At 46.1% G+C, this 23,013-nt stretch overlaps 1 protein-coding gene across 1 annotated transcript in view; it reads left to right on the top strand.

Annotated features, from left to right (window-relative positions):
- Positions 1–20,576, top strand: part of LOC135050078 (myeloperoxidase-like) — a 59,679-nt gene extending 39,103 nt beyond the window's left edge. The window contains exons 7-13 of the mRNA XM_063956217.1: positions 11,803–12,118; positions 12,421–12,581; positions 12,866–13,118; positions 13,240–13,410; positions 14,734–14,971; positions 16,664–16,875; positions 20,170–20,576. Of these exons, the coding sequence (XP_063812287.1) occupies positions 11,803–12,118; positions 12,421–12,581; positions 12,866–13,118; positions 13,240–13,410; positions 14,734–14,971; positions 16,664–16,875; positions 20,170–20,192 (1,374 nt within the window). The 3' untranslated portion in view covers positions 20,193–20,576. The remainder of the gene's footprint in view (positions 1–11,802; positions 12,119–12,420; positions 12,582–12,865; positions 13,119–13,239; positions 13,411–14,733; positions 14,972–16,663; positions 16,876–20,169) is intronic.
- The last annotated feature ends 2,437 nt before the right edge of the window (positions 20,577–23,013 follow it).

A 23,013-nucleotide genomic window follows, 5' to 3' on the forward strand; every position in this document is an offset into this window, starting at 1 on the left:
CGTTTCCTAAAATATGCCTTGCTGACAACTCCCTCAGGCAGGGAGGCTGTGCTAGAGGCAATTAATAAGCGGTATTCCCAGCAGGTAATACTCAAGGTGCCCCTACTTCAACAAGGACGGGGTTACTATTCCACACGGGTTGGGGTACCGAAACCGCATGGTTCGGTGTGACCCATTTTATATTTAAAACCCTTGAACATAAAAAAATTCAAGTTCAAGATGGAATCGCTCAGGGCGGTTATTGCTAGCCTGGACGAGGGGGATTACATGGTATCCCGGGACATCAAGGATGCTTACCTGCATGTCCCCATTTACCATCCTCGCCAGGAGTACCTCAGATTTGTGGTACAGGATTACCATTACCAAGTCCAGACACTGCCGTTTGGACTGTACATGGCACCGAGGGTGTTTTATCAAGGTAATGGCCGAAATGATGATACTCCTTCGAAAAAAGGGAGTTGTAATTATCCCGTACTTGGACAATCTCGTTATAAGGGCGAGGTCCAAGGAGCAGTTGGTAGTCGGGGTAGCACTATTTTGGAAAGTGCTACAACAGCATAGTTGGATTCTAAACAGTCCAAAGTCACAGCTGGTTCCTATGACACGTCTACTGTTCCTGGGGATGGTTCTGGACATAAACCAGAAATAGTGTTTCTCCCGGAGGAGAAAGCCAAGGAGTTGTCATCTCTAGTCAGAGACCTCCTGAAACCAAAATAGGTAGCGGTGCATCATTGCACGCGAGTCCTGGGAAAAATGGTAGCTTCCTACGAAGCAATCCCATTAGGCAGGTTCCATACAAGAACTTTTCAGAGGGACCTGTTGGACAAGTGGTCCGGATCGCATCTTCCGATGCATAGGCTGATAACCCTGTCTCCAAGGACCAGGGTATCTCTACTGTGGTGGCTGCAGAGTGCCCATCTTCAAGAGGGCCGCAGGTTCGGCATACAGGACTAGGTCCTAGTGACCATGGATTCCAGCCTTTGAGGCTGGGGGGCAGTCACACAGGGAAGAAACTTCCAGGGACTTTGGTCAAGTCAGGTTATTTCCCTACACATAAATATTCTGGATCTGAGGGCCATTTACAATGCCCTGAGGCCGGCAAGGCCTCTGCTTCAAAACCAGCCGGTACTGATCCAATCAGACAACATCACGGCAGTCGCCCATGTAAACCAACAGGGCGGCACAAGAAGCAGGATGGCGATGGCAGAAGCCACAAGGATTCTCCGATAGGCGGAAAATCATGTGTTAGCACTGTCAGCAGTGTTCATTCCCGGAGTGGACAACTGGGAAGCAGATCTTCTCAACAGACACGACCTCCACCCGGGAGAATGGGGACTTCCTCCAGAAGTCTTCCAATAGGATTGTACACCATTGGGAAAGGCCACAGGTGGACATGATGGTGTCCCGCCTCAACAAAAAGCTATAAAAGATATTGCACCAGGTCAAGGGACCCTCAGGCGATAGCTATGGACGCTCTGGTAACACCGTGGGTGTACCAGTCGGTTTATGTGTTCTCCCCTCTGCCTCTCATACCAAAGGTACTGAGAATAATAAGAAGGCGAGGAGTAAGAACGATACTCGTGGATGGCCAAGAAGAGCTTGGTACCCAGAACTTCAAGAATTTATATCAGAGGACCCATGGCCTCTGCCACTCAGACAGGACCTGCGGCAGCAGGGGCCCTGTCTGTTCCAAGACTTACCGCGGCTGCGTTTGACGGCATGGCGGTTGAACGCCGGATCCTGAAGGAAAAGGGCATTCCGGAGGAAGTCATTCCTACGCTTACTAAAGCCAGGAAAGAGGTTACAGCAACTCATTATCACCGCATATGGCGAAAATATGTTGCATGGTGTGAGGCCGAAAGGGCCCCAACAGAGGAATTTCAACTAGGTCGATTTCTGCATTTCCTGCAAGCAGGAGTGACTATGGGCCTTAAATTGGGTTCCATTAAGGTACAGATCTCGGCTCTGTCGATTTTCTTTCAAAAAGAACTAGCTTCAGTACCTGAAGTTCAGACATTTATAAAAGGAGTGCTGCATAGTCAGCCCCCGTTTGTGCCTCCTGTGGCACCTTGGGATCTCAACGTGGTGTTGAGTTTCTTAAAATCACATTGGTTTGAACCACTAAAAACCGTGGATCTGAAATATCTCACGTGGAAGGTGGTTATGTTATTGGCCTTGGCTTCTGCCAGGCGAGTATCAGAATTGGCGGCTTTGTCTTGTAAAAGCCCTTATTTGATTTTCCATATGGATAGGGCAGAATTGAGGACTCGTCCCCAGTTTCTCCCAAAGGCGGTGTCAGCGTTTCACCTGAACCAGCCTATTGTGGTGCCTGCGGCTACTAGGGACTTGGAGGACTCCAAGTTGCTAGACGTTGTCAGGGCACTGAAAATATATGTTTCCAGAACGGCTAGAGTCAGAAAATCTGACTCGCTGTTTATCCTATATGCACCTAACAAGCTGGGTGCTCCTGCTTCTAAGCAGACGATTGCTCGTTGGATTTGTAGTACAATTCAGCTTGCACATACTGTGGCAGGCCTGCCACAGCCAAAATCTATCAATGCCCATTCCACAAGGAAGGTGGGCTCATCTTGGGCGGCTGCCCGAGGGGTCTCGGCTTTACAACTTTGCCGAGCAGCTACTGGGTCAGGGGCAAACACGTTTGCAAAATTCTACAAATTTGATACCCTGGCTGAGGAGGACCTGGAGTTCTCTCATTCGGTGCTGCAGAGTCATCCGCACTCTCCCGCCCGTTTGGGAGCTTTGGTATAATCCCCATGGTCCTTACGGAGTTCCCAGCATCCACTAGGACGTCAGAGAAAATAAGAATTTACTCACCGGTAATTCTATTTCTCGTAGTCCGTAGTGGATGCTGGGCGCCCATCCCAAGTGCGGTTTATCTGCAATACTTGTACATAGTTATTGTTAACTAAATCGGGTTATTGTTGAGCCATCTGTTGAGAGGCTCTATTGTTTCATACTGTTAACTGTGTTTCATATCACGAGTTGTACGGTGTGATTGGTGTGGCTGGTATGAGTCTTACCCGGGATTCAAAATCCTTCCTTATTGTGTACGCTCGTCCGGGCACAGTACCTAACTGAGGCTTGGAGGAGGGTCATAGTGGGAGGAGCCAGTGCACACCAGGTAGTCTAAGATCTTTCTAGAGTGCCCAGCCTCCTTCGGAGCCCGCTATTTTCCATGGTCCTTACGGAGTTCCCAGCATCCACTACGGACTACGAGAAATAGAATTACCGGTGAGTAAATTCTTATTATCCACTTGTAGATGGGTGTGGTATACAAGTTAGACAGTAAAGTCATTAGGTCAACACCATGTGGTCGACAGTCAAAAGTCCGACAATCAATAGGTCGACTCCAACATTTGTTGAAATTCGTCCCCTCGCGGGCTCGCATTGCTCACTATGGCCCTCATTCCGAGTTGTTCGCTCGGTATTTTTCATCGCATCGCAGTGAAAATCCGCTTAGTACGCATGCGCAATGTTCGCACTGCGACTGCGCCAAGTAACTTTACTATGAAGAAAGTAATTTTACTCACGGCTTTTTCTTCGCTCCGGCGATCGTAATGTGATTGACAGGAAATGGGTGTTACTGGGCGGAAACACGGCGTTTCAGGGGCGTGTGGCTGAAAACGCTACCGTTTCCGGAAAAAACGCAGGAGTGGCCGGGGAAACGGTGGGAGTGCCTGGCCGAACGCTGGGTGTGTTTGTGACGTCAACCAGGAACGACAAGCACTGAACTGATCGCACAGGCAGAGTAAGTCTGGAGCTACTCTGAAACTGCTAAGTAGTTAGTAATCGCAATATTGCGAATACATCGGTCGCAATTTTAAGAAGCTAAGATTCACTCCCAGTAGGCGGCGGCTTAGCGTGTGTAACTCTGCTAAATTCGCCTTGCGACCGATCAACTCGGAATGAGGGCCAATGCTTTAGGCTCGCTCTGCTCACCACAAGGTTATTTGAGGTGATAGTTTGTCACATGGATAGTAAAATAAAAAAACACACTGAAACACGTGTCGACCTTTTGCCCCTTGAACCTTTTGACTGTCGGTCTTTTGACTCTGTCGAATTTTTGATCCTTTTCACCATATGGTGTTGACCTAATGACTGTCTATCTTTTAACTGTATCAACCGCCTCCAATTGTAGACACGGCCAGATTTAATACTTAATACAGTTATATTGCAATCTATAAAGACCCATATTACAATATATCAATGACCTGACCACAGGGCAGGCTCAGCAGCGGGTGTACAAAGTATACACCCGTCCCAGGCCCTGAGGATCAGAGGGGCCCCAAGGTCCAGGGGTACAAAAATGGGTTTGGGTATGTGTGACCGGCGGTTGGGAGACCGCCGCAGGTCACCATACCGACGCCGGGATCCCGGCTTTTAGATGCCCAGCGGGGTGGGTGAGCTGTGCTCGCCACAGATTCTATTCCCACTCTGTGGGTGTCGTGGACACCCACGAGTGGGAATAGTCCATGACTGTCGGCATGCCGACTGTTGGGATTGTGAGGATGCGGGATCCCAGCGTCGGCGCCGGTCACATAACTACATCCTCAAAGATGAGGCCGCGGTGCCTAGTATTAATTTTTAAATTGCCGGCTATGGCTACCACAACTTAACTTGGTGGGTAGAACACAAACAAATTTTCAAGCAGCAACTTCTGAATTCAGGTGGCTGCAACTGGGTGCCAGGGTCGTGGAGGAGGGCAGAGATATCAGTGTACCAGGCCCCAAGATTTCTTTTGCCGGCTCTGCCATTTGGGTGTGATTATAGTCCAATTCTTTTGCATTGCATGCAGACGTAGGCCACTACCACTGCTCATTATTATATTTTATTCACATAGGACACTACATCTCTGAACATCCTATGATCACTGAACGTGATTGTGGTATAATTTTTTTAATACTCTGTAGCAGTGGTTCCCAAACTTTTTTGAGTCATGGCACCCCTAGGCCAAAAGTTTCTCTTTGAGCAATTCAGATAAAAATATTAAATTAAGTCAATTGTGTTTATATATCATCCTTAGGCTAAGTTATGTGGTGAGGGAACAGGATTCATTATGTTTGTCTACATGTTTTATGATTGAAAGCCACAAGCTCTGGTTTTGTCTATTACATTGATTGTAAATAATGTGAATTGGTCCTGGACCACCAACCCAGGGCACCCCTGCAAGTGTCCCGAGACACCCCAGGGTGCTACAGCACAGTGTTTGAGAACCACTGCTCTATACAGACAAAAGACATGGTACTTGCCTAACATGACCTGACCACTAGGCATTATTAGAGTACAATTCTATAGTAATCTATACAGACACAGGACACTACACTAGCTATCATGCCATTACCGCTGGAAAATAAGAATTTACTTACCGATAATTCTATTTCTCGGAGTCCGTAGTGGATGCTGGGGTTCCTGAAAGGACCATGGGGAATAGCGGCTCCGCAGGAGACAGGGCACAAAAAGTAAAGCTTTCCGATCAGGTGGTGTGCACTGGCTCCTCCCCCTATGACCCTCCTCCAAGCCTCAGTTAGGTACTGTGCCCGGACGAGCGTACACAATAAGGGAGGAATTTTGAATCCCGGGTAAGACTCATACCAGCCACACCAATCACACCGTACAACTTGTGATCTAAACCCAGTTAACAGTATGATAACAGAGGAGCCTCTGAAAGATGGCTCCCTACAACAATAACCCGAATTAGTTAACAATAACTATGTACAATTATTGCAGATAATCCGCACTTGGGATGGGCGCCCAGCATCCACTACGGACTCCGAGAAATAGAATTATCGGTAAGTAAATTCTTATTTTCTCTATCGTCCTAGTGGATGCTGGGGTTCCTGAAAGGACCATGGGGATTATACCAAAGCTCCCAAACGGGCGGGAGAGTGCGGATGACTCTGCAGCACCGAATGAGAGAACTCCAGGTCCTCCTTAGCCAGAGTATCAAATTTGTAAAATTTTACAAACGTGTTCTCCCCTGACCACGTAGCTGCTCGGCAAAGTTGTAATGCCGAGACCCCTCGGGCAGCCGCCCAAGATGAGCCCACCTTCCTTGTGGAGTGGGCCCTTACAGATTTAGGCTGTGGCAGGCCTGCCACAGAATGTGCAAGTTGGATTGTGCTACAGATCCAACGAGCAATCGTCTGCTTAGACGCAGGAGCACCCATCTTGTTGGGTGCATACAATATAAACAACGAGTCAGATTTTCTGACTCCAGCTGTCCTTGCAATATATATTTTCAATGCTCTGACAACGTCCAGTAACTTGGAGTCCTCCAAGTCACTTGTAGCCGCAGGCACTACAATAGGCTGGTTCAGATGAAATGCTGACACCACCTTAGGGAGAAAATGCGGACGAGTCCGCAGTTCCGCCCTGTCCGAATGGAAAATCAGATATGGGCTTTTGTAAGATAAAGCTGCCAGTTCTGACACTCTCCTGGCCGAAGCCAGGGCTAGTAGCATGGTCACTTTCCATGTGAGATATTTCAAATCCACATTTTTTAGTGGTTCAAACCAATGAGATTTTAGAAAGTCCAAAACCACATTGAGATCCCACGGTGCCACTGGAGGCACCACAGGAGGCTGTATATGCAGCACTCCCTTAACAAAAGTCTGGACTTCAGGGACTGAAGCCAATTCTTTCTGGAAGAAAATCGACAGGGCCGAAATTTGAACCTTAATAGATCCCAATTTGAGACCCATAGACAATCCTGATTGCAGGAAATGTAGGAATCGACCCAGTTGAAATTCCTCCGTCGGAGCACTCCGATCCTCGCACCACGCAACATATTTTCGCCAAATGCGGTGATAATGTTGCACGGTTACTTCCTTCCTTGCTTTAATCAAAGTAGGAATGACTTCTTCCGGCATGCCTTTTTCCTTTAGGATCCGGCGTTCAACCGCCATGCCGTCAAACGCAGCCGCGGTAAGTCTTGAAACAGACAGGGACCCTGCTGAAGCAAGTCCCTCCTTAGAGGTAGAGGCCACGGATCTTCCGTGATCATCTCTTGAAGTTCCGGGTACCAAGTCCTTCTTGGCCAATCCGGAACCACTAGTATCGTTCTTACGCCTCTTTGCCGTATAATTCTCAATACTTTTGGTATGAGAGGCAGAGGAGGAAACACATACACCGACTGGTACACCCAAGGCGTTACCAGCGCGTCCACAGCTATTGCCTGCGGATCTCTTGACCTGGCGCAATACCTGTCCAGTTTTTTGTTGAGGCGAGACGCCATCATGTCCACCATTGGTCTTTCCCAACGGGTTACCAGCATGTGGAAGACTTCTGGATGAAGTACCCACTCTCCCGGGTGAAGGTCGTGTCTGCTGAGGAAGACTGCTGACAGTGCTATTACATGATTCTCTGCCCAGCGAAGAATCCTTGCAGCTTCTGCCATTGCACTCCTGCTTCTTGTGCCGCCCTGTCTGTTCACATGGGCGACTGCCGTGATGTTGTCCGACTGGATCAACACCGGTTTTCCCTGAAGCAGAGGTTCTGCCTGGCTTAGAGCATTGTAGATTGCTCTTAGTTCCAGAATGTTTATGTGAAGAGACGTTTCCAGGCTCGTCCACACTCCCTGGAAGTTTCTTCCTTGTGTGACTGCTCCCCAGCCTCTCAGGCTGGCGTCCGTGGTCACCAGGATCCAATCCTGTATGCCGAATCTGCGGCCCTCCAATAGATGAGCACTCTGCAACCACCACAGAAGAGATACCCTTGTCCTTGGAGACAGGGTTATCCGCTGGTGCATCTGAAGATGCGACCCTGACCATTTGTCCAACAGATCCCTCTGGAAAATTCTTGCGTGGAATCTGCCGAATGGAATTGCTTCGTAAGAAGCCACCATTTTTCCCAGGACTCTTGTGCATTGATGTACAGACACCTTTCCTGGTTTTAGGAGGTTCCTGACAAGCTCGGATAACTCCTTGGCTTTTTCCTCCGGGAGAAAAACCTTTTTCTGAACCGTGTCCAGAATCATCCCTAGGAACAGCAGACGAGTTGTCGGCATTAACTGGGATTTTGGAATATTCAGAATCCACCCGTGCTGTTTTAGCACTTCTTGAGACAGTGCTAATCCCATCTCTAGCTGTTCTCTGGACCTTGCCCTTATCAGGAGATCGTCCAAGTATGGGATAATTAATACGCCTTTTCTTCGAAGAAGAATCATCATCTCGGCCATTACCTTTGTAAAGACCCGAGGTGCCGTGGACAATCCGAACGGCAGCGTCTGAAACTGATAGTGACAGTTTTGTACGACGAACCTGAGGTACCCCTGGTGTGAGGGGTAAATTGGAACGTGGAGGTACGCATCCTTGATGTCCAAGGATACCATAAAGTCCCCTTCTTCCAGGTTCGCTATCACTGCTCTGAGTGACTCCATCTTGAACTTGAACTTCTTTATGTACAGGTTCAATGACTTCAGATTTAGAATAGGTCTTACCGAGCCATCCGGCTTCGGTACCACAAATAGAGTGGAATAATACCCCTTTCCTTGTTGTAGAAGAGGTACCTTGACTATCACCTGCTGAGAGTACAGCTTGTGAATGGCTTCCAAGACCGTCTCCCTTTCGGAGGGGGACGTTGGTAAAGCAGACTTCAGGAAACGGCGAGGTGGATCTGTCTCTAGTTCCAACCTGTATCCCTGAGATATTATCTGCATCCAGGGATCTACCTGCGAGTGAGCCCACTGCGCGCTGAAATTCTTGAGACGACCGCCCACCGCCCCCGAGTCCGCTTGAGAAGCCCCAGCGTCATGCTGAGGCTTTTGTAGAAGCGGGGGAGGGCTTCTGTTCCTGGGAAGGAGCTGCCTGTTGCTGTCTCTTCCCCCTTCCTCTGCCTCGTGGCAGATATGAATATCCCTTTGCTCTCTTGTTTTTAAAGGAACGAAAGGGCTGCGGTTGAAAAGTCGGTGTCTTTTTCTGTTGGGGAGTAACTTGAGGTAAAAAGGTGGATTTCCCGGCTGTAGCCGTGGCCACCAAATCTGATAGACCGACTCCAAATAACTCCTCCCCTTTATACGGCAAAACTTCCATATGCCGTTTTGAGTCCGCATCGCCTGACCACTGTCGCGTCCATAAACTTCTTCTGGCCGAAATGGACATAGCACTTACCCGTGATGCCAGTGTGCAGATATCCCTCTGTGCATCACGCATATAAAGAAATGCATCCTTTATTTGCTCTAAAGACAGTAAAACATTGTCCCTATCCAGGGTATCAATATTTTCAATCAGGGACTCTGACCAAGCTACTCCAGCACTGCACATCCAGGCTGTCGCTATAGCTGGTCGTAGTATAACACCTGTATGTGTGTATATACTTTTTTGGATATTTTCCATCCTCCTATCTGCTGGATCTTTAAGTGCGGCCGTCTCAGGAGAGGGTAACGCCACTTGTTTAGATAAGCGTGTGAGCGCCTTGTCCACCCTAGGAGGTGTTTCCCAGCGCGCCCTAACCTCTGGCGGGAAAGGGTATAAAGCCAATAACTTCTTTGAAATTAGCATCTTTTTATCGGGGGCAACCCACGCTTCATCACACACCTCATTTAGTTCTTCTGACTCAGGAAAAACTATAGGTAGTTTTTTCACACCCCACATAATACCCTGTTTAGTGGTACCTGTAGTATCAGCTAAATGTAACGCCTCCTTCATTGCCAAAATCATATAACGTGTGGCCCTACTGGAAAATACGGTTGATTCGTCACCGTCGCCACTGGAATCAGTGCCTGTGTCTGGGTCTGTGTCGACCGACTGAGGCAAAGGCGTTTTACAGCCCCTGACGGTGTTTGAGGCGCCTGGACAGGCACTAATTGATTGTCCGGCCGTCTCATGTCGTCAAACGACTGCTTTAGCGTGTTGACACTATCCCGTAATTCCATAAATAAAGGCATCCATTCTGGTGTCGACCCCCTAGGAGGTGACATCCCCATATTTGGCAATTGCTCCGCCTCCACACCAATATCGTCCTCATACATGTCGACACACACGTACCGACACACAGCAGACACACAGGGAATGCTCTTAACGAAGACAGGACCCCACTAGCCCTTTGGGGAGACAGAGGGAGAGTTTGCCAGCACACACCAAAGCGCTATATATGACAGGGATAGCCTTATAATAAGTGCTCCCTGTATAGCTGCTTTTATAATATAATTTTTGCCACTATTTTGCCCCCCCTCTCTTGTTTTACCCTGTTTCTGTAGTGCAGTGCAGGGGAGAGACCTGGGAGCCGTCCTGACCAGCGGAGCTGTGTAAGGAAAATGGCGCTGTGTGCTGAGGAGATAGGCCCCGCCCCTTTTCCGGCGGGCTCGTCTCCCGCTCTTTAGTGGATTCTGGCAGGGGTTAAATATCTCCATATAGCCCCCGGAGGCTATATGTGAGGTATTTTTTAGCCAAATAGGTTTTCATTTGCCTCCCAGGGCGCTCCCCTCCCAGCGCCCTGCACCCTCAGTGACTGCCGTGTGAAGTGTGCTGAGAGGAAAATGGCGCACAGCTGCAGTGCTGTGCGCTACCTTTAGAAGACTGAGGAGTCTTCTGCCGCCGATTCTGGACCTCTTCTTGTTTCAGCATCTGCAAGGGGGCCGGCGGCGAGGCTCCGGTGACCATCCAGGCTGTACCTGTGATCGTCCCTCTGGAGCTGATGTCCAGTAGCCAAGAAGCCAATCCATCCTGCACGCAGGTGAGTTCACTTCTTCTCCCCTAAGTCCCTCGTTGCAGTGATCCTGTTGCCAGCAGGACTCACTGTAAAATAAAAAACCTAAGCTAAACTTTTCTAAGCAGCTCTTTAGGAGAGCCACCTAGATTGCACCCTTCTCGGCAGGGCACAAAAATCTAACTGAAGGCTTGGAGGAGGGTCATAGGGGGAGGAGCCAGTGCACACCACCTGATCGGAAAGCTTTACTTTTTGTGCCCTGTCTCCTGCGGAGCCGCTATTCCCCATGGTCCTTTCAGGAACCCCAGCATCCACTAGGACGATAGAGAAAGGATTATGCACTTCTGTTACACTCTATACAGACATAGGAGACCGCACTTTCCCAACATGATCTGACCTCTCGACCTGTTTAGAATATAAGACATAGAACATTCTGCATTTACTCAACATGGCCATTGGGATATGAGCATTTTACAGTTTCATTGCATGCAGACAAATGACAGTATACTCCGTAAGGAACTACTGTGGTCACAGCGTTAATGCTCGCAACAGGACCTTTGAGTCCCCAGTTGGACGCCAGAATGAGGTAATGAAAGACAGATGCCCATTGGGTTACAGAGCTGCTATCACTGACTGGTATTTGTGGCTTGCAGAGATTCGTGTCTTGACTTTTTGCTTAGACACTGAGGGTGAGAAGCTAGTGTTCATTGCCATAGATGTAGAGAATGTCCCTGTACAGCACCAAACGCCATCCCTTTAGCAAATCTGTCCTATCGTGTGAACACCTTTTGATGAAGGAACAGAACTCCCATAAGGGGAAAGACTTATTGTAATGAACATTTTTGATAGTATCAGGGAGTTCGGTATGTAATACCGCCGCCCAGGATGCCGAGTGTCATTATCCCGAGGTTGTGTTTCAGTGCATACACCGCTTCTGTGGACAATAGTCTGCAGGCACAGATAAAGGCTGGCTTAATTCTCATATGTACATATGGCCTGTATACATGAGTATCAAGTCAAGAGTGTATTATGCCACTATGCCCTTGTTAATTCACCCTACTACACTGACCTCAGATTATGAATATCACTGTAACAAATGTGTGAAGCAAGAAGTTGTGATATTGTTTCCCTTTGCAGATCCCCCCAAATGACCCTCGAATAACCAACCGCAGCGACTGTATCCCCCTTTTCCGCTCATCTCCCGCCTTTGTGCGCGGGTCCTGTGTTCGGGAACAGATGAATATTCTCACTTCATACGTCGATGCCAGCCAAGTATATGGCAGCACCAATCAGTTGGCCAGGACGCTTCGTAACAACAACAACCAGCTTGGCCTCATGGCTGTGAATAACAGGTTTAATGATAACGGGCTCGCTTACCTGCCTTTCAGCACACAAGCAAATGATTTCTGTGTACAGACTAACAAGACATCTGGACTCCCATGCTTCCTGGCTGGTGAGCACAACCCATCTGTATATTTCATAAGACAACCGATATAGAAAGTTTCTATAGTGGTATGATCACCTGTGTGAGTGCACAACAATGTGCTTCTAATATGTACACAGTGGATTTACAGTGAACTGGAAGAATTATAATGGTAACTAACCTTTTAGTTTACTACAGCAGTAATACTAATTTGCATGATCACCAAAAGTCAGTATGCATGGACCTGTAAGTTATATGTTTCTGTGTCAGTCCTGTGGATAATGGCTGTATTAACAATACTCATCATCAAATATCTGTTATGTGCTTCTCAGGGGACGGCCGTGTCAGTGAGCAGCCAGGTCTAACTGCATTTCACACGATCTTTGTGCGAGAACACAACCGTATAGCAACTGAGTTACGGCGAATGAACCCAAGCTGGTCAAGAGAGATCCTCTATCAGGAAACAAGGAAAATCATTGGAGCCATTACACAGGTGAGGCTGTGCTGTAGTGTGACTGAAATACCAAGCAGGCTGTAAATATCTGCAACAATTTTCTAATGAAGAAAGGCTCCGGCAGTCCTAACATTTATATAATCTCTAATTCTATTATGATGCTGAAACGTGCGCAGGCACATTGGAGGCAGCTTCTGAGGAATCTGTAGGAAGTTAGAATTTTAGGTTAAGTGTTACCTTAAAATACTTCTATCTAGTGTTGTCCTCTTAGCAGCAACTTATTGTGTCACTTTTGGCTTCCACTTGGCATTGTCTCATTCCAGAAAATAAACTACAAGGACTGGCTGCCCCTGCTGCTGGGTTCTTCAATGTCCCGGTTGGTTCCTCAATACACTGGTTATAATGAATTTGTCAACCCTGGAGCATCCAATGTGTTCAGCTTGGCATTCCGCATGGGTCATACGATGATCCAGCCATTTATTTATCGATTGGTGGATCGTTACCGGACCTCACCAAGTTTGCCTCCAATCCCTCTGCACCTTTCCTTCTTCAACACCTGGAGAATTGTGAGAGAAGGTAAGTTTAGTATACCTATAGGTTACATAAACCTATGCTCTTGAACAAGTGACCCACAGAAGTGGTTCTTCGTCATATATATCTGATGTCCTATTGCATTTGTATTATTTTGTACTTGCAGGAGGCGTTGACCCTATTCTTCGTGGCCTTATGGCTAATCAAGCAAAGCTGAATCGACAGAACCAAATTTTAGTGGATGAGCTCCGGGATCATCTTTTTGAGCTGTTCCAGCGCATTGGTCTTGATCTGGGTGCCCTCAATATGCAGCGTGGCCGGGAGCATGGACTACCAGGTATCTATAGAGCTGCCACAGAAAAGGTTCTGTGTCCATTCAAAACTGTGAAACAGCAATTAATTATTTTTTATCTTCGATACATGTAGCGAGTACAGATTTCTCTATGAAAATGCTGTTTTCCGTAGTTTGGAAATGTTTAGATAATTTATTATCTGTAACTCCAAATTGTTAATGATCTAAATCTCTGTTTGGATGTCCCAGCGCTTTCATCTTCCCTCCCTCCCGCATAACCTCACCTCTCACAATCTCATTATCTATTGATGGCACTACTATCTCCTCTACCCCCCAAGTGCGATGTCTTGGAGTAATCCTTGACTCCTCCCTCTCCTTCAAACCACACATTCAGCACCTCTCACAAACCTGCCGTTTTCATCTAAAAAATATTTCCAGGATCAGACCCTTTCTGACCCAGGATGCTACTAAGATTCTTATCCACTCACTGGTCATCTCCAGACTGGACGACTGTAATCTGCTCCTGACTGGCATTCCTGACAAATACCTCTCTCCACTCCAATCTATCCTCAATGCTGCTGCCCGGCTCATTTTTTTCACCAAACGCACTACATCCACCTCCCCTCTCCTACAAGACCTTCACTGGCTCTCCTTCCCTTTCAGAATCCAATTCAAACTTCTCACACTCTCTTACAAAGCCCTCACCCACTCCTCTCCCATTTACATCTCTGACCTTATCTCCCTTTACTCTCCCACCCGTCCTCTTCGCTCTGCTACTGCATGCCGACTCTCCTGCCTACGGATTACTTCCTCCCACTCCTATCTCCAAGATTTTTCACGTGCTGCACCACTTCTCTGGAATTCCCTACCTCTCCCCCGGCATCAACTCCAGCAGTCTTCTGCCACCTGATACTTATTCCAGTGTCATCTGCTGATGTAGCTATGTTTAGTTACCCTGTACTTGTCCTATACGGTCTTCAGCTGTAAGTTGCTGTTTTCCTGTTTTGATTATTTGTTTATGTACTCTGTAATTGGGCGCTGCGGAACCCTTGTGGCGCCATATAAATAAAGGATGATAATAATAATAATAATCTAAACACATGGACGCAAATTTAATAGGGTGCGAGAATCTTTTTAAAGTGGCAATCATTTACAAGGCAAAATGATTGCTGCTTTAAAAATACAGGCATTCTCGCCTCGCACAAACTCCTGCACCTCCGGCTTCTTGCACCCTATAACATTTACCCCATGAAGTTTTACCACACTGACATGACATCTGCTGAATATTATTAGTCTGATTTATTAAAAGGCCAATCTATATGTGTGTGTTTCTGTGCATTCAGTGAGTTCACCTACTTATTTCTGTAGGATACAATACATGGAGGAAATTCTGTGGGCTCTCTCAGCCCTCCAATGTAGCTGAACTAGCTCAGGTGCTACAAAATACACAACTAGCACAGAAATTCATCTCTCTATATGGGACACCAAAAAACATCGACATCTGGATGGGAGCTGTCGCAGAGCCTCTCCTGCCCAATGGTAGAGTGGGTGAACTGCTGTCCTGTCTGATTGGAAACCAGTTCAGTAGATCCCGAAATGGAGACCGGTAAGTAGGACAGAAGCAAATAGGGGTCTTAGGGTTCTATTCACTAAGCCTTAGATGGAGATAAAGTCAACGGAGATAAAGTACCAGCCAATCCGCTCCTAACTGACATGTCACAGGCTAGGTTTGAAAAGTGACAGTGAAGAGCTGATTGGCTAGTACTTTATCTCCGTTGACTTTATCTCCATCCAAGGCTTAGTAAATAGACTCCTTAGTGGTAGGTACCTATGGCCAGATGTAATAAACAATTATATTATTTATTTCTTTTTTCTAAAATGTATTGATCACAAAAAAATACATCAAGTACAGTATAATCAAAATACAGGATGGTACTTACAGACAATCAGAATAGGCAGGAGTAGATCTCCCATGTAATATGTAATATAAGAAGAAAATAGTATTTATCCAAAACATAGGGAGCATAAAAACAACACACTCATCTTTTTTTAACTATACATAGAAAATACACTAAAGAGATCTAAACAGTTATTATGGCACATGCTGTAGCTAACCTGAAACATAATGACATGTCGATATTGTTCTCATTCTATAACTGCAGTCTGTTTTTATTTTGTGACTACTCTCTTTCCCCCTTAGCCTGTAAATCCTCTATTTTATGTTATGTTATGAAGTTTACGTGTTCTAGCCACAGTACAGTTTTATTTCTTAATATTCCCTGCATGTTTGATCATTGAGCAGAGAACCGTGGGGCTGATTTACAGTATTAAGCAGTGAAAAGAATGGAGAAGTGCAAAAATGGAGACATTGTCCATAGCACCCAATCAGCATTGTTTTTATCGAATGTACTTGATAAATGCCACCTCAATGCTGATTGGTTGCTATGGTCAACTTCTCCACTGCTCCACTCTTTTCACTGCTTCATACATCAACTCCCCATATTCTGCAACAGTTACGATATGCTCTCAGGTTACGTTATGAGGAGGGTTACTGTTAGGTGTTTGGGGGTGGTTAGTCTGACCTACAGACAACCTATTAGGCTATTAGGATAAAGTACTTGGTCAGACTACAGTTAGGCTGTTTCAGGGATGTTAGCAGGGGAGTCTCTAGAGAGGAGGGTGTGCAGACTCCGTGTGTGGGCCCCCTCCTCTCCCGTAGCCGTTGCACCGCTGCTAGTGCTCTGAGCGCTAGAGACTCTGGCACAGTGCCAGAGTCTACAGCGCATGCGCAGGACTCCAAAACATGGCCGCCACGCCATTTTTTCTGAGTCCTGCACATGCGCTGTAGACTCTGGCAGTGTGCCAGAGTCTCTAGTGGTCAGTGTGCTAGCAGCGGTGCTACGGAAGAGGAGGAGGCCCACACACGGTCAGCGATGGACTCCGGAAAGGTAAGTATAGGAGAAATGGGTGCGGTGTGGGCCCCCCCGGACTCAGGGTCCCGTGTGCACCGCACACACTGCACCCATTATAAAAACGCCAATGGATGTTAGGGCAAAGCCCTTGGTGGTTAGATGTAGGGTTCAGAGCAATGGGACAGAGGTACCTAGAGAGATACTGCATTTTACACGTCAACAGCTTACTATGACAAATGTATTAACTATTGAAGGAGGCAAGAATGAGATTGCTGGTGCTTTGTCATGTTTATACGACGATGTTGTTGCAACTGTTTTTGCATTATAATCATGTAATTCTCTGTATTTCTCAACAAAACACTATTTTACATTTTTTTCCAATATAGATTTTATTACGAGAGAGCTGGAGTGTTCACAGCAGCTCAACGAAGCGCGATTGAAAGAGTAACGATGTCTAGAATTATCTGTGACAACACAAAGATCACTGAGGTCCCTCGAGATGTCTTTATAGCAAACAGTTACCCACAACAATTTGTAAATTGCTCTGAGATCCGCAAATTAGATCTCAGCCCCTGGAGGAGGAGAAAGAGTGGATCAGGTAAGAGATGATTAAATAGAGATTTCATAAAGTAGAAGTTTCAGATATAATTTTGCCTCAAAACATGGACAGGGGCACTTGGGGTACTTGTGCCCTATGGGTCAATCAACTCAGAGTGGAGAGACTTGCGGTATCTGTGCCAGTTACATATAACTGTTGACGTGCATGTAGAAGTATATTCCCATCATGGCCGCCATCAGGGCAGACTGCTGGAACTGTAGTTTCCGAGCCGGCAGAGTGGACAGGCCTGCTTACACTGCTTGCCAGCTTGAGCTGATCTATACGTCCGCCAGGCCATCTGAAGTGCTTCAGGGATTTGTGTTCCACTGTGGAACGCAAAACCAAAAGCTGTCATCTACTCTGGCTAGCAGGCACTTCTGGTGCCTGAAGTGACCCCCGCTGGCACCCGAAAACCATCAATACACACAACCATTTGTCATATCTATTCGGATCCCAGTCCTTAGGTAATTGGCGCAGACTCCCTGCACTGCCACTGCAACCTGTTAATGCCACAGGGACATACATTCCCCACCTTATCCTCAGCCCTCTAGACATACAGTAATCCCGAGCCCAGGGTTTTACACTAGATGCTTGCCCCAGGTACATACACTACCTCTCTGGCCCCATAGACCTAAACTACACCCCGGCCCCAGGGACATACACTTCCGACCCTATATCCCGCCCCGCCCCCGGACACAATACCACCCGATCCAGGGACATACACTATCCACCCTACCAACTCACCCACCCTCCCACCAGCCCCAGGGACATACACTGCCCGCCCTACATTCCCTTTGGCCTCAGGGACATACGCTACCCAGCCCAAGGGACATACACTACCTGCCCCCCAGCCCAAGAGACATAAATCATTTCCCCTGCCCCCCAGCCCAGTACTTTGAGGGGGGGGGGGGGGGGGAGCTGTGATTTTGTTAGTCCCAGACTCCACAATTTCTGATGGCAGCCCTATTCTCTGTGATCATTGATGTAGTTTATTTTTACTGATCTCTCTATTCCACATTTGGATGGTCTTTTGTTAAGTGCTTTGCCAAAGTATGTTTTTCCTTTCTTGTCCTTCATGATTTATACACCATAGTGGGCAGTATTTCCCCCAGTCCGGGATGGGAAGACTACACAACTAGATGGAACATATTATTCAGAAATACCAACTCCGCTCCATACCTTTAATGTTTCTATCCACTGATACAGAGATAAAAAGTGAAGTGGGATTAATTATGAAGTGAATTTGTATTAATTATGGGTTCCGTTCCTTGACTATCATATAGTAATGCCCATGTATTCTAATATAACAGAAAATACATTAACATTATATTACAGTTAAAGGACAAAGGGAGAGATTTATCAAATCTTGTAGAAAGATAAAATGGACAGAGATAAAGCACTAACCAATCATCTTCTGTCATTTTGCTATCACAGCCTATATAAACATGACAGTTAGGAGCTGGTACGTTATCTTTCTCTACTTTATTTCTCTCCAAGATCTGATAAATCCCTCCTACTCCCACCATTGAATAATAACCATGTCAACGATGCCTTTTATCTCCTCCCCTCATGTTTACCTGCTGCGTTGACTGGCAACCTTAGCTACAGAGCATTAGTTTGTTTGCATGGCAGTCAGGATATATGTTAGAGAACATTGGAGTTTGTCTGCCTGGCTGTCAGGCTATGTGTTACAGAGCATTAGAGAACATCAGTGTGGCAGTCAGGATATGTATGTTACAGAGCATTAGAGAATATCATTGTGGCAGTCAGGATATATGTTACAGAGGATTAGAGAATATTAGCTAGCAGTCAGGATATGTGTTACAGCATTAGAGAATATCACCGTGGCAGTCAGGATGTATGTTACAGAGCATTAGAGAATAGCATCATGGCAGTCAGGATATATGTTACAGAGCATTAGAGAATATCAGAATGGCAGTCAGGATATATGTTACAGAGCATTAGAGAATATCAGAATGGCAGTCAGGATATATGTTACAGAGCATTAGAGAATATCAGAATGGCAGTCAGGATATATGTTACAGAGCATTAGAGAATATCAGAATGGCAGTCAGGATATATGTTACAGAGCATTAGAGAATATCAGAATGGCAGTCAGGATATATGTTACAGAGCATTAGAGAATATCAGAATGGCAGTCAGGATATATGTTACAGAGCATTAGAGAATATCAGAATGGCAGTCAGGATATATGTTACAGAGCATTAGAGAATATCAGAATGGCAGTCAGGATATATGTTACAGAGCATTAGAGAATATCAGAATGGCAGTCAGGATATATGTTACAGAGCATTAGAGAATATCAGAATGGCAGTCAGGATATATGTTACAGAGCATTAGAGAATATCAGAATGGCAGTCAGGATATATGTTACAGAGCATTAGAGAATATCAGAATGGCAGTCAGGATAAATGTTACAGAGCATATTAGAGTTTGTCTGCCGGGCAGTCAGGATATATGTTACTGTGTTTATCAACGTGGCTGTCAGGATATATGGTACAGAGCATTAGAGTTTGTCTGCGTGGCAGTCAGGATATATGTTATAGAGCATTAGAGAATATCAGCGTGGCAGTCAGGATATATGTTAATCAGTGTCATACAATGTTCTGAAAACATTTAATAAAGAAAAGTTAAATAGTAAGATCATTCAATAGGTGGTCTATAGAAAGGTTTTAGGTGGAACGAAAACATGGAATCCTCAAGAGTGGACTGTGAATAATTGAATAAGTGCAGTAGATAAAGAGTCCATAATTTAGGTTGTGTTGTCAGGATTCACATACATTTTAAACAGTAGCCAGGATATGTTCTCAGAAGGGGGTCCAGTGTGCTTGCACCCACACTACACATGCTCAGTAGAGTACTCAGACCTACTCCTTTTACATTCTATGAATTGGCACAACATATGCAAAGTTCTGATATCACTGATCTCATTAATCTGGGATCTGAATTTTAGGAAAATAACCATTATATATGTGTGTTAGTTACAGTATGACATGAGAAAAGAATGGGATCTGACAGCATACCTTTGAACCCTACAGCAATATTTATTGTGCAAAACATTGGCCCACATAATCCTGTAGGTCTCACATTTCTAGAGTGTAAAATGCACAAGAAGAGTATTTAGATGAGTAAGCATGACTTTGAGGTTCTTTTGTAGACATTGCTCAGATGACAGATAAATGTGCCATATGTACAAATCACTGTTATGTATGGATTTATTCACAGTGTGTAATGCAGACAAATTATAAATCATCTCATGTTTTCAATTTCCAGAGGTTGAAGACTCCTGCGAATAATGAAGCTATGATCTATATGCCGTGATACCAGTGTGTGCCCTATTCTTTATATATATTGAATGATTTCATAGCAAATGCTATTGATGAATCTGCAGCATGCTGTTTAGTTATCCTTGAATTGAGATTCTGCAAAGAGAAGCTTAGATTGCCGTAGGGTGTGTAGAAAATCCTTTTTTTACTTTTATGCTGTTTTACATTAAATGACCCTTGTTTATGCCGTTGACTTTATTATGTAGCATGCATGGCGTAAACCCACTCAGAACAGTGTCAGAAGCAGGCGCCAGAAAGTGTATCTCGCTGATATGGCTCAGAAATGTCACATCTCTTAAACCAGTTATATTATATTTATATTGTACCAGGCAATAAACATTCATATGAAAAGCACTGAACTGACTAAACTTATTCACCTTTTCTATAACTTGTGTTAATTAAAATTGTAGTCTATCTCCATATGGGGTTATGTGCACATTTTTGCCATTTGCGTTAACATAGTTTATTGCCACTGTTTGCAATGAGAATAGATTAAAGTGGCTATACATCATTTATCATGCCGGGACAGTACAGACAATAAAAGGTTGGCCTAGCATTGACTTTCTCCCATTAAAGCCTTTTTACTACTTACTTCTCACAGTGGTGAAGAATGTATCCTTACTGAACATGGACACACTACTGGCTGCAGGGCAGGTCCGGAAATCTCTTTTTTGGAGATAAAATTTTGGAAATGTAATCTAAAGGCTACAATGGTGTTAGAGGGCTAGGATGGGAGCTGGTAGGTTTTAGTAAAGAAGTGGGTTTTGAGAGCCCATTTGAAGCTTTGGAAAGTCTGATTGAGAGAGAGAGAGAGTTCCAGTGGTATGAAGAGTTAATCAGATGGGAAGAGAAGTGTCATTCATTGGCAAAGTGAAATGGGTTGGAATGATTGTAGGGGGGGATGAGGTTAGAGATGTAGGGGGGAGAAGGTTGGGTGAGAGCTTCATAGGTGAGTATAAAATAAACATATGTCGAATGCAAACTTCTTAAGAATGCAGATGAATAGCACTGGGGAATTCTTTCCACACACTTTTCTCTGACGTCCTAAGTGGATGCTGGGGACTCCGTCAGGACCATGGGGAATAGCGGCTCCGCAGGAGACAGGGCACAAAAGTAAAAGCTTTAGGATCAGGTGGTGTGCACTGGCTCCTCCCCCTATGACCCTCCTCCAAGCCTCAGTTAGGTTTTTGTGCCCGGCCGAGAAGGGTGCAATCTAGGTGGCTCTCCTAAAGAGCTGCTTAGAGTAAAAGTTTTGTTAGGTTTTTTATTTTCAGTGAGTCCTGCTGGCAACAGGCTCACTGCAACGAGGGACTTAGGGGAGAAGAAGTGAACTCACCTGCGTGCAGGATGGATTGGCTTCTTAGGCTACTGGACACTAGCTCCAGAGGGACGATCACAGGTACAGCCTGGATGGGTCACCGGAGCCGCGCCGCCGACCCCCTTGCAGATGCTGAAGAGAGAAGAGGTCCAGAAATCGGCGGCTGAAGACTTCTCAGTCTTCATGAGGTAGCGCACAGCACTGCAGCTGTGCGCCATTGCTCTCAGCACACTTCACACCAACGGTCACTGAGGGTGCAGGGCGCTTGGGGGGGCGCCCTGGGCAGCAATGAAAGTACCTATGCTGGCTAAAAATACATCACATATAGCCCCTGGGGCTATATGGATGTATTTAACCCCTGCCAGGTTGTCAGAAAAACGGGAGAAGAAGCCCGCCGAAAAGGGGGCGGGGCCTATTCTCCTCAGCACACAGCGCCATTTTCCTACACAGCTCCGCTGCTAGGAAGGCTCCCAGGCTCTCCCCTGCACTGCACTACAGAAACAGGGTTAAAACAGAGAGGGGGGGCACTTATTTGGCGATATTATTATATATTAAGATGCTATAAGGGAAAACACTTATATAAGGTTGTCCCTGTATAATATAGCGTTTTGGTGTGTGCTGGCAAACTCTCCCTCTGTCTCCCCAAAGGGCTAGTGGGGTCCTGTCCTCTATCAGAGCATTCCCTGTGTGTGTGTCTGTACGTGTGTGTCGACATGTATGAGGACGATGTTGGTGAGGAGGCGGAGCAATTGCCTGTAATGGTGATGTCACTCTCTAGGGAGTCGACACCGGAATGGATGGCTTATTTAGGGAATTACGTGATAATGTCAACACGCTGCAAGGTCGGTTGACGACATGAGACGGCCGACAAACCAATTAGTACCTGTCCAGGCGTCTCAAACACCGTCAGGGGCTTTAAAACGCCCATTTACCTCAGTCGATCGACACAGACACGGACACTGACTCCAGTGTCGACGGTGAAGAACAAACGTATTTTCCATTTGGGCCACACGTTACATGTTAAGGGCAATGAAGGAGGTGTTACATATTTCTGATACTACAAGTACCACAAAAGAGGGTATTATGTGGGGTGTGAAAAAACTACCTGTAGTTTTTCCTGAATCAGATAAATTAAATGAAGTGTGTGATGATGCGTGGGTTTCCCCCGATAGAAAATTATTGGCGTTATACCCTTTCCCGCCAGAAGTTAGGGCGCGTTGGGAAACACCCCTTAGGGTGGATAAGGCGCTCACACGCTTATCAAAACAAGTGGCGTTACCGTCTCCAGATACGGCCGCCCTCAAGGAGCCAGCTGAAAGGAGGCTGGAAAATATCCTAAAAAGTATATACACACATACTGGTGTTATACTGCGACCAGCGATCGCCTCAGCCTGGATGTGCAGCGCTGGGGTGGCTTGGTCGGATTCCCTGACTGAAAATATTGATACCCTTGACAGGGACAGTATTTTATTG

The sequence above is a fragment of the Pseudophryne corroboree genome, chromosome 2, assembly GCF_028390025.1.
Source record: "Pseudophryne corroboree isolate aPseCor3 chromosome 2, aPseCor3.hap2, whole genome shotgun sequence".
In the NCBI taxonomy this organism is placed as follows: Eukaryota; Metazoa; Chordata; class Amphibia; order Anura; family Myobatrachidae; genus Pseudophryne; species Pseudophryne corroboree.